Raw genomic sequence first — 16,631 nt, forward strand, 5'->3', positions numbered from 1 at the left:
CTGTGTTCACTGGTATTCCTTTAACACCACTCTGAATGGCCTATTACTATATCTAGCAATAGATTTGAGTGAAAAAAAAAAAAACCTGACTTTGCATCCTTGGCTCAGCAGCTCACTGCACCTCAGCTTCTAGTCCGTATTTAAAAGAAAAGAGTGTAATATCGCTTCAAAGGATTTTTAAGTGTTAATGAAGTAGTACCTGGTGCCTTATGGGCATTAAGGTATCACCAATCCAAAGTCTGAGCAGGTCTTTGAGAATTTACTGAGTTAGAATACCTGGGTGGTGAAGGCTGATAAAGTACAATCTAAATGCTAATGACTACCTCCTTCCTCATGCCAATAAAGTCAACCTCATCTAATGCCTAGGCCGTTATGATAAACAAAGAGGGCAACAAAGTAAAGAACACTGGCTTTGCCTTCTTAGTTCCAGCCCTTCAAAGAGAGGTTACTTATGGTCTAGGACAAATAATAACTCTGCTTTGGTTTTTCAACTTGATTACAATTTTAAATGCAAATATGTATCCTACCTGTACCTGTCACATTCATCAAAGTTCCCAGAAAGAAACCCTCCACTAATAAACACAATTTATCTTCTTTATGTAAGATCCACAAATCCCAGCAAATTCAATTTTTAATATGCTTATTGCTACTTTTCCCATTACAGACTGGTGGTAAATAAAGAACAGGATTTCAAGTTAGTTAGGTTTTGGCTTGAATCCTGGTTTCATCAACAGAAGGGCCCTTTATTGAGTAAGAAACTTTACTTTTGAGTCTCAGCTTCAGTCTCCTCACTGGCAAAATGAAAACCGTACATCTGTTTTTTTTTTTTTAATAGTCCTTCCTATCTATTATGTAACTTTGGGGCTGCAATGAGAAATTTAAATAAAGAACCTGACAAAGAATCTGGCAAATGATAGGCTCTCAATAAATTGTAGCAATTACTTATTGAGAACCTTAGTTAAAATTACTGCAGACAGGGCACATTTAGCTACACCTAAAGAGCCCAAGATTCTCTCAAAACTCTACAACAGAATACATATTTCAGACTCCCCTGCAATTTCCCTGGCTTGCTCTCAGAGCTGACTCCCCTACCCTTGCTGACCTCTGCCATTCTATAGCTCTTGCCTTTATCCTCAATGTGTCCCCTCTTTGAAGCTATGAGCATACTGAGGACAGAGATTGATTTACTTTTGAAAAATGTTTGTTAATAGCATTTAACATAATAATAAATAGCTGTCTCAAAAAAGTCATGAACTTTAAAAATTGCTAAGCAGAATGAATCCTGTGAGATTTTAACTCTCCCCTTTAACCAAGTCAACTGCATGAGACCCAAGTGTGCTGATAGCATTGAAGCAAATACTAAAATGAAATAAAAATTAATACCGTTTGCACCCTGTCGTCCCTTATTTAAATCACCAAGATTATAAAACGCATTTCTGTAACCTGGCTCAATCCTGTTACTGACATTGTGCCTAAGGCTTCCCTGCAATGTCATTTTTAGAGCAAGTGCTTAACATCCTATTAAGAATCTTTTTTTTTTTTAAAGATTTATTTATTTACTCATATAGAACTGGGGTACAGCCAGAGATGTGGAAGGTGAGAGGATTCATCAGAGACGGAATGGGGAGCAGAACAGGCAGATCGATGAAGTACACTGCTGAGGGGAGCAGCAGGCGGGTCAGGAGAGGTTCGCCACACCACGTGGATCTCCTCCAGGGCAGGCAGGGATACTAATACAGAAGTGGCTTAAGCTTCTTAGTGCTGTGCTTTAACCCGTTGCGCACCAGGTAGGGCCCCTATTAAGAATCTTAATTTGATTCAATGGGAAAGCATGGAGTTCTCATTTTAAGTTGTTTGTATCTTACAAATTCTTCAATTAGGGGCCTTCCTGCTAGTGCAAGGGGTTAGTCTCAGCACTATGAAGCAATCTGCAGCCACTGCAGCCTGAGTTCCATGCCCAGCCAGGGAGCTGACCCACATGGCGCAGCAGCCCTCTCTTGTCTCTCCCACTGCTCCCCTCAGCAGTGGATTTCAGTGGCTCCACCTCTTCTGCTCCTCACTATCTCTGATGAATCCTCTCAACCCTACCACACCTCAGGCCCACACGCAGCTCTTACATGCATAAATAAACCTTAAAAAAATTTTTCCATTAATATGCTTATCATTTTGCCTTTGCCAACATTAAATGTGGATTTCTCCACATTGTCCCTTTTTATCCCCTTAACAGACAATATATAGACATACCCCTAAGTAGTGGGCAGGAAAACTATCTAACCACAGTAAAAAGGGTGCTGTGCTCCCAAACAGAAAGAAGGCTTTGTAGTCAACACTGACAGGGATACAAGACACAACAAAAAGCACTTAGTCTTTATTGGTTTAGTATGAAACAGACAAAAGCCACAGCAGATTGCTGTTGAATTCAGCATCCTTGACACTCACCGCTGCCCTCCTAGTGAGCAACCTTTTACTTTTCCTGTGCCTGTGGAATAACCTAAGAGCATTAACCTCTCTGTTTCAATGTGAGCATGAGATACATGGATCAGGAAAAAGAAGATGAACTTGAACAATATTCACATGATGCCTAGATATCAAAGGCAAGACCAGTTTTTTCATTCATGTGGTCAATGAAGAAAATCTTTCTTCTCAGAAAGGTGAAAGATTAATGTACACAGGTAGGGGATTAACAATTAGACGCTGGGAGGAGTCACTGCCTAAGTCAGGAAGAAAAGCCTCAAGTAAATGTGGCTTTGAGGTTGGGGAGTAGAGGGAGGACCCAGTTTGATACTATACTGGATACACCCAATACTACAGCCTTACCTGGAACCCTGGATCTCAAGAAATAGAGAAACTTTCCATTCTTGGAGTGCATGATGGCTCTCTTAATGAATTCCACCACTGACTGACAACGATCCTCAAATTTAGGATGACACCACAGGCTGAAGGTTCCTGCCATGGAAAATTAAGGAGAGGTCAAAATGTAAAACCTATATATGGGAAGCTGGTTTGAACATTTTAATGGTTCTTACTTTGGGGAGGCTGGTTTGTGGGCAAGTTTAGTCAGACAAAGGTCTCTGAAGCTACCTGTTCCTGCTTGTTCCACAAGTAATGGAAAGAAAGATGTTGCCTTTAATAAGACATAAATTAGGTCTCATAAGGCTTTTGTTAATAATAAGTCAGAAAAATATATGAAAAGATTTTATCAAGTATGAACACTAACCCTTAAGTCATAGACCATTTAAGACTACCATAACAAAAGCAAGTTTAAATGACATCCCGTCAGGAAGATGGAAGCCCGCTAGTATTTGTGGGATAGTAGAGAAAGCAGGATGCTATTCCATAGCCCCAGTCATTCACATGTATGTTAGGCACAAAAAATATCTAATTCTAACTTCCATGCCCCACATAACACAATGATCTCAACCCAAGTTATAGACTCCCACAGTCAAAAGGGAATCTTAACTTCCATGACTTAAAAAAAAAAAAAAAAAAGGCCAAAGAATCATCCACAAAAAAGATATGAGTTAGTCAAGAGAAATGAAGATTTGCATCTCTTTGGCTACTCTTATAGTATCACTATGAAGATGAAGACAAATGTTCCACTGCAGACTGGCAACTGAAAGAGCTACAAGGCTTCTATTAAAAATTTCACTTATCCAAGGAAGAAAAGTCCCTTTGAACAAAAAGTAATCAGAAAACCATTTGAAAAAGCACTTTCATTCCTGGCATCTCATCTAACCTATCGGGAACTTAGAGATCAAGCATTTATTCATCATTCCCATGACCTAGTCATTTATCATCTTAATAGGTTTATAAAAATACTTCACTCTGAAATACTTTGTTATTTGCTTGATTTTTGCTTTTAGGAATAGCAGGAAAATAGGCAACAGTCTTGAGATTTACCTAATTAATTCTTCAATCTTTGGAAGTTCCTTTCTTTTCATGCATCTCTAAGACAAAGGTAGGGGCAGAGGAAACCAGGGACAAAGCTCTGTTGACCTAAACAGCTACCTCTTGCCTCACAATAAAAGCAAACCAGTTAAGTCCAGCAGACCATGGTTGAGAACAGAAAACAAGTGGTGGTGTCTGAGAAAAGCATGAAAGAGACTCTTGAGCTGCTATGTCTAATGTAGTTCACTTACACTTGAACACAAGTAGGGAGAGTGGGAAGGGGTGGGAGGGGCAAACTCCCAAAGTTCTCGACATCTTTTCACTTGAAGTATAGGAGGTATTTTGGAAAAGGATGGTTACCCAGCACAACTACCAATGAGCATCCCAAGCTTTTGGTCCATGTCACACACTGAACGTCTCAACGTAAAGTTAGTCCAGACAGCAGTGTTTAACAAAGTAGTTTCTAGGGCCCTCCTCTCCTCACTACTCCTGCCAATACTTGCAGTGACTGAAACCAATGCCCAACATTCAGCTGAGTCTATGAGCTCTTCTCCCCCAACTAAGTTCCATTTCTATGAATCCTTCCTCCAAAAGTCAGACAGCAAAGGCAGAGAAAGGCAGTGGGGAGTAGGATTTTCTTTTGATACCAGTACCTCTTACCTCTGTAGTGTTCCATTCTAGTGTGGTGGGTGATACCCTGTGATCGGAAACTGAGGCTCAGGATGTAACGAGGATCAGAGCTGTCCCGTACCAGGAAAGAACCATCTGGCTTCCCTTTTAGCTTCATCTCTGCATCTTCCCAATTCATTGGCCCCCAATACCAACCACACTATCAACAACAATTGGTGTTTAGTTCACAGAATAGAGAAATGTCAAAGTTCCTAACATTATCTTACCACAAGAGCACCCCTTTTTCCCCATTCTCCAAAACATTTCAATAGGTTAAAAGCTGCAAAGAGTGTCTCAATTGGTGAACATAAAGTTTATTATATATTTTAGCTCTCCAAAGTTAACAGACGAATAATACAATTTCATTAGCAAGACCCTACAAAGAAGAGATGATGGACTGAGTCAATTTATCTGTCAAAATCAGCTTAGGTGATGTAAATGTTTCTCTACAACCTTCATCACATTCAATTTTTTCCCAATACTGAGTTTTACAATATCCCTTAAGGAATTAATAATAGTAGCATACTGTTTGGCTCTGTAAAGAGGCACAGGTTTCCTCTGTAAATAAAAGAAAGCCCAGTATGGAACTGGGGGGGAGGGGGCGGGGGGGCAATTGCCAGTTCTTAGGTATACCTACCTTCTCCAACTCTCGAAGGCTGGCTGCAAAGCTGCTTGAGTCAGGCCGGTAAAGGGGACACTGGAGGTGTTGGGGGGGCTGGCTATGCAGGGATTCAGCTGCTCGGATAGGAGTAATCCGGGGAAATGCATCTGTAGGGTGAGAGAATGGTGGTCATCTGCTTACCTTCATTGTTCCCAACCACAAGAGACCCTCCCCCAAAACAGAGATGCTAACTGAAGAGGGGCAAGGCAGTAAAAGCTAAGCTGGAAAGGGTGGAAGCCAAAGCAGTGGGAAAGAGCTTGATTGATGGGCTACAACAAAAAGCTGTGTGGGCTCGTGTAAGCTGTGAAGGATGGGTGGGGGCATTTAACCCCAGGAAGGGGGTAGGGGAGCTGCTCACTAACCTGACTAAGGTGACTACTTCAGGGGCTTCACCAGCCTAGAGCGATGCCAACTTCTCCCACCTCGAGGTGAAGTGCCGGTAAAGCAGCCTTGGAAATAGTGACTCGTTTACTTGCCCAGGAAGAGTAACGATTTTGCCAGGCAAGTAGAAAAGAATGCCGATTTCATTCATTTTATTCCTTGGGTACTGGAGGCTGGCAAAGCAGGTATGGGCTACTAAATTCTTGGTACTTATTTACAAGGCTGCAGTAAATACTTAGAGAAACCACAGAACTTTGAAAACCAGCAACATATTAAACCTCATTATCCTGAAATTGAGGCAATTTCCTAAGTGACATCTATTCAGGGGTTGCAAAAACAGTTTCATAGAGAAATGAAAAATTCAAGTCTTTATTAGATATATAATTCAAGTCTCTTTATCAAATTTACCTCCAGAAAGAAAATAGGTTAGAAAAAACAGTTCTTGGTCTTATTTCCAAGGAGTTCTGATTCAGCCAAGGGAATAAGATTTAATGTTTCTCATAAGTTCTGTTATTTATATAAATTGATTTCTCCCATCCTTCAAAAGTTTGCCACTTTGTACTCCCAAGTCCTGCCTCTAAGCTAAGCTAACCTGGGGCATGGGGCGGAGGAGGCGGAGGTAGGGGGAAAGACTGCAGGGAAGACCCCATCGGAGCCACAAGGACAGATGTAGGCAGCGTCCCACTGATATCATCTAGAAGAGAGAACAAAGGCAAGAGGTTCAGAAATATGAGCACAGAATGTGCAAGGTAAGGCAGTGGACAGGGAGAAGATCATCAGGCTACCCTCGGGGGCAAGATGGCCTGACCTTCACCCTACACTCTCACATAGCAGGCAACAATCATCTTAATCTGTTTTGCTTTGCTTGAAAGCAGGAAAGTAAGGATAGTTCTAGAACAGTGACCAGCAGTAGATTCAAGGCTAGATCAACACAGATCCAATAAATATATGGACATTGAATATTATAGCATGCAGGTAAGAGACCCATGTACCCACTTGGGGAGCTGACGGATGCTGAGAACGGGACAGACATAATCATACATTAGAATCAATCACCAGAAGTTCAGGAACTCGTCTAGCTCCTGGCAAAGAATATCAGGTCCCTACAGCTCACCCTCCCAGTATAGCAAGAAGGCAGAGAAGGGAAAAGATTGTACCTAGGAGGCTGAGGCTTCTTCTCGGAGGAGGAGGGGGAGTTGGAGGGTGTGGAGAAGTCAGGCCCCGCTGAGAGATGTCCACATCCACAAGCGACACTGTCTCACCTGGGGGATTCACAGAGCAAGCATATTACAGAAGCATCTTGCCCAAAACTAAGGCCAGAAGCAAAGAGCAAGCAAGAGAGACTAGAAGCCCATGGCTTTCAAAAAGCTCAGAGTCCATTGCTCCCTGGAGATGGAGTCACCCCTGAAAACCTGGGAAGTTAATTTCAAATTCTTTCATTTCTTGCCCCATTTATTGTCTGGGGTTGACAATGGAAAAGCCAACTAATTGTGATTCTGTCACTGATAATACAATCTTGAACAAAGGGTCTATTTGGTATATAAGTGAGGATTTGATATTTGTATATACTACAAAATGATCACCTCTGTCTAGTTAATATTCACCACCAGAGAAAAAAATTTTTTGTGATAAGAAAATAAACTTGTAAGATAAACTTTCTTAGTAACTTTCAAAAAAGCAGTAAAATATTATTAACTAGTCACCATGCTATACATTACATCAAGGGGTCTTCTTTCACCAAAAGAACCCACACCATTTTGTTTCACAGGCTTATATGCCACTTTCTGCCTCAGGGAGCAAGGGATATAGCTTGTTACAAGCCCGAATGGACATGGAAAGTGTCAGAAAATGTAAGAACTGCATGTTTAGCCTCATGCAGATGAAAGTCCCAATGTCAGTCCCACCTTCTTCCTAAATTATTTACACATCTAGATGTCTAGTAATTCATCAGTAGCAACTTGGTGGGGGATGGCAGGTGATTTCTCTTACTTTCCAATATGCCATGCAGCTCTTTTCTCTGTCATATATATAGTCCTTGCCACCCAACCCCATCACCTCTCAAGCAGATGAAGGGTGCATTATAAATAAAGATTGGCAGCCAAAAATAGGTTTGTTTGAATAGGACTGATCTACAGGCCAGGACTTAGGATGTCTCTACTTGGGCCACTAGAGTGTTATTTCCAGCCCCATTTCCTTACTTTCCGGATTAAAAATTTTAACATTTTCATGTAAGAAGATAAGGTAACCAACATCTCCAAAAGGCCAGGAGTTAGGCTTTCAGAATCTGATACAGTCTTGTGCAAAGGTCTTGAACACTAACTTCAAAAAAGTTAGGAAGCTGGTGTGAGTCTCGTCATAGCACATAACTTGGAGACAGAACCCAGAGCAATGAAATGAGCCCAGCAAGTATTTCCTCAAAAGCAACAGAGGTCTAGATTGAAGGTTTAACACTGAACCTGAAACTACAAATGCAGGTGTTACTTTAAAGAGGACACTACTAACTAGGAAGACATGCTGCTACCAGGTCAGATTCCTTAATTCTGGGTTTGGGTTTAAGAAGTACAGAAATACCCTCTTCCCCTCTCTACTTATGCCTATTATACTGGTTCCAACAGTTCATGGCAGGGTACTTAGTAATGGGGAAAGAGAGGGTCACAACAGCATGCTCAACATCTTCCTGGAAATATCCATTCCCAAATCATGATTCTTCCAATCACTTTTTAAAAAAAAGATTTATTTTACTTATTTATGTATACAAGTACTGAGGTGCAGGCCAGAGGGGCAGAGGTATGGGAGGATTCACCAGAGACAGAGGAGAACAGAACAGGCAGATCCACTGAAATACACTGCTGAGGAGAGCAGTGGGTAAGATAGGAGAAATCTGCTGTGCCATGTGGGTCAACTCCCTGGCTGAGGATCGAACTCAAGCTGCAGTGGCTGGCAATATATATCCCAATAGTGCCGTGACTTAACCTCTGCACTATCAGAGAATAGAATGCACTATCTTGCGTTCATTTTTTTTTTTTTTTTGAGGGGACACAATATCTTAGCTTGAAATCAGTAATTTTTAAAAGACTTTTCAGCACAACCAATGTATATTCAGTTTCTGACACAGGAGTTCAGTGAGGTAAAGACCTTCTTCTCTACAGCATCTTCAAGCGAAGAGTCTCACATATGACTGACATAACAAAAGGTCTCCCTCTCTGAAACAAAGTTTCCCATTAAAGGAGAAGGCATTTGTCTAAAGCATATTCAACCCTTTTCCCTACTTCAGCAACTGTGTTCCCTACTGCAAAGACTTAAATTAGATACCATGAAAAGCTCTGACAGCTGCAAAACTGCTAACCCCTAAAATGGGTAAGACAAGAGTTCATGTAATCCCCTTAACCCAATGTTTAAAAATAGAATAGATAATCACAAATGTTTATTAGATAATCCATGAACCCCCATGGCAGTAGGGATAGGAATAGTAGGACATCCAGAGAGTCCCTTATGTACTGTAAGTTTGTAATTCCTACTTTTAATTTATATGTGATGACCCTGAACTAAAGCACCATATTACCAGCTAGTCATCTCCACTTCAAAGTATAAAGTATCCAAAGGCAAGAACACATTCCACACCATAAAAATAGCCTCACCCCAAGTCCAGCAGACATGGAATGAAGAAAGTAACTGCAGGCACGCTGAAGCTCCCTCTGTGGTGCATCTACAGGAGTTTCCTGACAGGTCTCAGAACACTCCAGCTTTCAGATGTCAGAAGAAAGAGAGATCACCCTTACCTGTGAACAGAGGGCTGAAGGAGACCGGAGAAAAGGCACTTTGAGTTCTTGTCAACCTGGGTTTCCTGGGGGGTGAGAAAGCACAGAGATTAAGGGAGAGGGGGAATGAACACATGATTTTAATATCACTATAACACTCAATTCCAAATACACTGGGAAAAAAATCCTAGTTATTGTCAGCAACACTCTTGTAATAAAGCTTAAAATTTAAAGGGGGGAGAATGAAATAATTAGGCAATTCCTTAAATAGATTTGGCTACAGAATTCACCAGCCTACAAAGTAATGAGAAATCCCTTTGGATCTCTCTATATTCAGCACATTAAAAGAGTAAAATACCTTGGGTGGTAATTAGCAAGTCCATTTCTAGAGGAAAGAAGTCAGATGCAGAGTCGATTTTTGTATGGGAGCCAAGAAAAAGACTCTTGACCTGTTCAGGTGCCATCTCAGAGCAATAGTGCTCCCTCTGGGCCTGCCCCTGGGAGCAGGAGGCCTGACAGTGAACAAGGGAAAGTGCTGGGGTTTGAGAACAGCGCTACAGGATGCATCAGCAATCCTTAACCACTGAGACCTTTGCACAGATGACCCCAAGCCGTGGTCAAGGACATCAGCTAAGAGGACTCTCCTCAAATTAGAGACTCCTGCCTAGAAACCAAAAGGACTGTCCTTTCTCTCCTCTGAGCTGCCAGCCACAGGCTGGGCCATCACCTTGATATGGCTCAAGGGAACCACCTTGAAAATCCAGATCTACTGGATAGATGTACCAGTTACACCAAAGTTAACTTCACTTTGTACCAATTTCAACTGGCTTTTCATTGAAAAATGCAGGAAATACAAAAGACCTTTACAAAGACTTTCTGGATAGAAATGTGCTAGGCTCAAAAAACTCACCTCCTGAAGATGGAGGAAATATAAGAAAAAGAAATTGTGGAGGTGAAAATGTGCTGTACCTAGAGTGTGGTAGAGGTTATGATAACTTTATACATTTGTCAAAATAGAACGAGATTACAAAAAAAAAAGATGAATTGCAGACAGTATGTACATTACATCTCAATAAACCAGACTTTAAATAAAATTTAAACTCTGTACCAGTGGAGGGGACAGAAATTAAGAAAATCCAAAATAAAATCCTATTTAAAATTCTTTGGCTTAGGAAGATTATTTATGCGCTTATGTTTTAATATACAAAGTTTGAGATTCTCAGGATTTACTTCAAGGAAGATTTCAAAACCACACCCTGAAGACCTTACTCGAAATGGCTGAGTCACTGGGACCCTCTCACACGCCCCTGCAGCCCCTCCATGCTGAGACTCAGGAAGCCTGAGGGTGACCACTGCGAACGCTCTGCTCCCAGCACACACCAGGGAAGGGACCACACGAAAACAAAGCGCGAGCACATGCCATCCCATTTATTTATAAAGTTTCTCATGACAGTCTGCAGCTTTGTTCCAACACTTCAAGGGCTAGAAGGAAAGTATATGCCACTGGATATGAACTTTAAGACTGAAGAGTTTCCGAGATGAATTTTATTTGATTATTTGTGGGTACAACATTAAAACTCAGTAAGCAGAAACCTACAGCACTGGCCTTTCAAAAGGTTTACACCTCAGCCATTTGGCCGTGTGCCTCCTTTCAAAGGAAGCTGCATTACTCTGCCATCTGCCCAAGCTAGGGACGAGTCTCTTCAGTGCCAAGCACTGAAGAACGGCAGTTCCCAAATGCACACATCTTGCGGAGGCCTTCTCGCTCCAGCTCATCTTCTCCCCCGCCCCCGGCATCTTGAAGAAGAAAATCATAGTTTCTAGGATCTAGAAAAAGAAATACATAGACTCTAAAGCCAGGCAGAGCCATTTGAGAAAGCCGGGATGATTTTTTTCCAGCAAATAAATGGGGCCTAATAGCTAGGAGCTTGGAGAGGTAGAAGGTCTAAGTGGCTGAAGGCTAATAATAAATGTGAGTTCTTCCTTCTCTTTTCAGGAGATAGTGCCTAACTGAAAAACCTAAGAAGTTTCTATCTCAAGGATCCTAAGAGCATTCTAATGGTAGTCATTCATGGAAAGACCAATCTAGACAACTATAAAAAAGCAAAAGCAAGGGAATGATTAACATAAAATAACTGCCTGAGGGGGATGGTGGTTACCTGGGGAGACAGGCAATATTATCAGGAAGCAACACACAGGGGTCTCCGAAGGTACTAAGTGTTCTTTTTGCTAAACTTTGAGATGGGTTCCTAGATAGGCTTTTCATTATTAGGCCACATATGTATCTCCTTTTGTGTATATGAATATTTAAAATGACAAAAGCCCATTCTAAGCTGGATGTACTGTTATGCTGGAGAGCACCAAACTCTTTCATACCACATTCTTGTGTCATTTTATTCCTCCCCAGACCATCTTGACAAGCATTGGGTTGTCCAGTTATGCCACTGTAACTGGACGTGCCAGTTGTAACTGAGGTGCCAGTGGGATGCTTGCACCTCAGCAGCAGAGACAGGAGAGATGGGGAGGGATAGGATTTGGTGGGCTAGGCCTCAGGTCACAGAAGAGGATAGGGCAGCAGAAGGCCATGGCAAATGTCTTCTTTGAAGTTAACAGTCCTCTATGTCAGTTATGCATTGCTTGTGCTGCAGGTTAATAAAAAGACATAGTGACTCTGTCCATTTCCACTCTGCAAATTACTCATCTGGCAACAGATCTGGGGGATAAAAGGAGTTAAAAACATTATACTAGACAGGCCAACAAGACTTGGAATAGTCACTGGCCATTTTTTAAACTCCTCAAAACCTAAAATATAAACAATGAAATAGTAATACCATCTATCTCTTGTCCATAAATCTCATTACTAACATCCTACAGACTTAAATGTCCTTTTCTAAAGTAACTTAAAATTTAAGATGTCCAAATATCAGGTTTTGCAGCCCTAATGTACCTCTGCCCCTGCTAAAGCACTCAGTGCCAATTCAGCCAGCCTGTGCCATTTCCAACACGTCATAAACCAGTGTCTGTTCATGCGCTACAGGCACAAAAACCATGTGTTCGTTTTTAGTTCCAATACACAGACATCTGTGCAGCAAGGTCAGATCCAAAACTCCATCATAAACCAAGTAAAGACTCCATAGAGGGAACTTCCAGGGAAAAGCCAAGAAGTGTAGTCCAAGGTCTGAAACCTTAGGAATGATGTTAGTGGGGGAAATGTAAAGAAGGGAAAGACACAAGACCCAAATGGACAGATAAGAGGTTGCTGAAGCCAGGTGTTTATTCCAAAAGAGAGCTGCCAACCACAACCACTTTGTGGAAAATAGTTAAAAAGATCAACAAAGTATAGACCCAAAACCCAAACATAAAGTCATAAACATAAAGTGGTCCTCACCACGGCATAAAGTGTTCTCCGTGTGTTCTTCTATTTGTCAAAAAGACCCCCTTAAGCCTGAAGACCCAAAGAAACAGAGAAAAGGGTTTCTCATATCTGCCAGGTCTGTCCACAACAGCAGGGTCCCCAAAATGATGCCAAGGCAGCTTGCCTCTTTCCAGAGTTATATCTTTTTTCCAAACAAACAGATAAGAAACCACTACAACACTGTTTTCCATTTTCCCACCTCAAACTATGAAGACAACCAGTGATAGCCTTCAACAGTTAATTTGGAAAAAACAAACCAAACCTTGCATGATGAACAAAGTACTCCCAACCAATTACACATTATCCTGATAATTCAAAGCAATCACATCAAATGCTATATATCTCATCAAATACAAAGGAAGACAGTCAGCTCAACATACAGAGAAGGGAATGTCACTAGTGTTCCTGAAATAGCAATCCTACATTACATGAGGTCCAAAGGCATCAAGCCCAGCTCTTTAAATTCCAACATATGTGTTACAAAGCCTAGCCCAGTTCTCCAGAACAGAAATCTGACTAGTTGGTGGGCCCATTTCTTCTTTAACTTAAAAGAGTTCTCTAAGCTAATTCAAGTAAACTTAAGACTCCATATATATCTAGTCAGGTCCACTTGGCAGACTCTAAAAGCATTTGAAGTTTTGCATAATGTTAAAATGTGGGAACTGTTAAGTCTTATAAAATGACTGTAGGAAGTAATTTCTAGCATAGCTGTGGGAAAGGTAGATGTTGAGATGAGTAAGAGAATCATGCCCAGAGGTTACCGTAAAAACCCCCAATTGTACAGCAAAGACTACAGAGACCCGTAATTAACTCCAACAATGAAGAGGAAGTCATATACCGTCTAGCAAGACTGGCATTTCTCACACCTAGAAGCCTTGAGTCCTCTCCATCAAAACAAGAGAACAAGCTAAAAATCCAAACTCATCCTTCCTCCCAGCCTACTTAGAAGGTACAGATCCACAGAAATCGCAACTACCCTGGCCAGACTTACCAAGTTTCTCACAATTGCAAGGCTGCCAACAAGACTGGCACATAGTAAGCTGTGGAAAAGCTAACAAGCAAATCTAACAGCACCAAATCCTAAGCATAAAAATACCAGTTCAGTCTTATTCTCCAAAAGCACAAAATATTCGTTTCAATTTCACTTGACTTCACTCTATTCCTGTAAGGATAGGAACAGACAAGAACCACTCCTATTTTACAGATGATGACAAATTTGGCCTGCATCCCATGGCTGATGTTGGTGCTCTAAATGGAACCTAGATGTTCACATTCTCTGTACAACATGCTCCCTGCTAGCTGCAGTCAACCAAACGTTCATACACAAATACCAAGCTCTTCTCCAATTCATCAGAAAAAGCCCTTGGACCAAAAAATGTAATTCTCCAGTGCCCTGAACTAAGCTTCTTTGCAGAGCTACAGCCCAATTTGCTCTGCAGCAAAAATCTGTATTGTGCTTAGTGTGAGGGCTGGTGACAGAGCAGCCAATGACCATTAAATTCTGCTTCCAGAGGCAAAAAACCGTATAATGTTATATGCCTTTTCCTCTTCCTAATCTATTAGACATAGCAGCTAATTTCACGCCACACCTCATATTTGGCATCTCTGGAATCTGCGACCAAGTTCTGGTCAATATGAACAAAGGCAAGACAGACCACAAGAAAATTAGCAATCTATTCTATGTCATTACCCAGTTTCAGTCCTGCCCTTCCCCATCTGATGAAATTTCACCCAGACTGGCAAGTGGAGCGTCCAATGTAGAGCCTACTACCAAAAAAAAGCTGTTTCAGTAGCCACACACTTTTTAAGACTTCATTCATTGGAAGGCAAATACAGAAATAGGCCTACCTGCAGAAGTAACAGGCACCAACCCACGGGTCTTTACTGAGTTTGGGTTTGGACTGATCTCCAAGCTGAGCCCCTGGCAGAAAGGCAACAAAGTCAAACTGATCCCACACTTTCCTCTTGGAGTAACCAAGAGAAAATTCTATGGATAGGTGGTTGGTTCCCCATCCAAGTCATACTTCAGAATGAACTGGGGAGCTTTTTAAAACTTCAAATCCTTGGACCTTCAGACAAATTCTTGAAAAAAGATCAGCACATCAGTCCATGATTCTGGTATACACTGAAGTTCCTCTTTTTTTGGTACACTGAAGTTTCAATTTATCTGCCCACCTGTTCTTCAGCCTTGGGTTGAGGTCGCTGCCAATATCTCAAGGATCCATCACTTGTGCCACACCAAAACCAATTCCAAAGTTTCTACCCATTCAATGGTACAAGCCTCAACAGCAGTTCCCACAGGAAAGCCACTGACACAAAAATTGACAGCTCTCCAAACGAGTGACAGATCTAACACTGGATGTCAGAGAGCAGATCCCATCCCCCACACTCCTTATTCCCAGAAATGCAGGAAAATGACAATGTCTCGGTCTGGAAATTTTCATCAGTTGGCCTAGAATTCATACACCGAAGTCTGTAACTCAGAATTCTCACATGGGCTTGAAAGCAAAGCTAGTTTCCATTCTCATAGACAGTGGTCAGCACACAGACTGAGATAACATGTATATCCAGGCTCCAATCAGGAAAGCATTAAACCTCAGAACAGAGGCTGACGGTGGGCCTACAACTACACAAGTCTGTCACATCACCTGTATGCACAACCAGTGAGGGAGGGGTGCTGGCATACAGGAAAGAGAGGGTTAAGCATGATGGTCAAAACGGTATCGGCAACTTTTTGCCCAAAAGGCCAAACATTTCCAGCAACCTCCCTGCCAAAGATCATGGCAAACCGGACACCTTAGCAAAACTTTAAAAGCTGGGCCAAGGAGGAGGAGGGGCTAATTTAAAATAATTTCCCAACTAGAAAGATGTTAACCAGCGCAGAAACGTGATAGAAGTGAACGCCGTTCCCACAATTAGCTCTGACCCAAGTCTCTTTATCCTCAGGAAGCCCACACAAGCATTGTCGGGATCGTGTTAGCACTGGGCTAAATGAGAAACACACAAGTTTGCTGGTCAAGCCCCTGGCAGGTCTCACCTCCCCGCGTCCAGCTCCCGGCCCGCAGAGCCTCCCATGTCCGTCAGGCTCGCAGCTGAAGCAGCCAGCTCTCCAGAAGGCCTCTTACCGGCCCCATCCACACCGCCGGAGCCACCGTTGCAGCTCTTCGTGCGAAAGAGGCGACTGAGGCGGATTTTGAGGGAGCCCTTCCGAGAAGGGCCCGCGAGTGGCCGGAGGGGCGCGGGAGGAGGCGGGGGCGGAGGCGGTTGCTGCTGCTGCTGCTCCGCTCTACTCAAGCGCCCTGGAGGGACCAAGTCCTGCAGCGGGAAGGGCACCGGGGGTAATTCGGGGCCTGGGGGCTGCAGCAGGAGCCGGCCACCCACTCCTCCTCCGCGGCCCGGGCTGCTGAGCTCCTCTTCCGAGCAGCTGTTAGTCTCCAGGCTCTCAGCCTCCGACTCCAAGCCCTCCAAGACCAGCAGCGCGTCGCTCGTTTCCGTGGGGTCCTCCCCGGCCTGCCGGGCGGCAGCAGGCGGCTGGGGCTGCGGAGGGGGTGGCTGCGGGGGGCATGGGCACGGGCAGCAACCCCCACCGACCGTCTTGACCCCTGGCCCCGCCGGCTGCCTGAGCCCCAGAGCCGCCAACTGAGCCTCTAGTCCAGCCGCCGGGCCCCAGCTCCGCTCGAGTGCCAGCCCCGGCGGCAGGGCCTTGGGGTCCAGGGCACAACGGTGCCGGGGACACAGCAGTTCCGAGGGTCCCGGCTCCGGGGCCGCCTCCGCGTCCTCCTCCTCCGGCGGCCGACCCACGTTGCGGAACACCATCAGCTGCGGCGGCCGGGAGCCCCGCGGGCCGGGCCGCGCGAGG

General features: G+C 43.3%; 1 protein-coding gene across 2 annotated transcripts in view; it reads right to left on the minus strand.

The window, feature by feature from the left end:
• Nucleotides 1-16,625, minus strand: part of SOCS7 (suppressor of cytokine signaling 7) — a 28,375-nt gene extending 11,750 nt beyond the window's left edge. The window contains exons 1-7 of one of the 2 annotated variants that reach the window (XM_004684272.2): nucleotides 15,810-16,625; nucleotides 9,379-9,443; nucleotides 6,757-6,861; nucleotides 6,192-6,293; nucleotides 5,195-5,325; nucleotides 4,549-4,717; nucleotides 2,818-2,946 (exon numbers count right to left, since the gene is read on the minus strand). In XM_004684272.2, coding sequence (XP_004684329.1) covers nucleotides 2,818-2,946; nucleotides 4,549-4,717; nucleotides 5,195-5,325; nucleotides 6,192-6,293; nucleotides 6,757-6,861; nucleotides 9,379-9,443; nucleotides 15,810-16,588 — 1,480 coding nt within the window. In that variant the 5' untranslated portion in view covers nucleotides 16,589-16,625. The remainder of the gene's footprint in view (nucleotides 1-2,817; nucleotides 2,947-4,548; nucleotides 4,718-5,194; nucleotides 5,326-6,191; nucleotides 6,294-6,756; nucleotides 6,862-9,378; nucleotides 9,444-15,809) is intronic. The other variant, XM_012726496.1, reaches the window with a different exon arrangement.
• Between the last annotated feature and the right edge of the window lie 6 nt (nucleotides 16,626-16,631).

Source organism: Condylura cristata, unplaced genomic scaffold (genome assembly GCF_000260355.1).
Source record: "Condylura cristata isolate star-nosed mole 26May11 unplaced genomic scaffold, ConCri1.0 scaffold00017, whole genome shotgun sequence".
In the NCBI taxonomy this organism is placed as follows: Eukaryota; Metazoa; Chordata; class Mammalia; order Eulipotyphla; family Talpidae; genus Condylura; species Condylura cristata.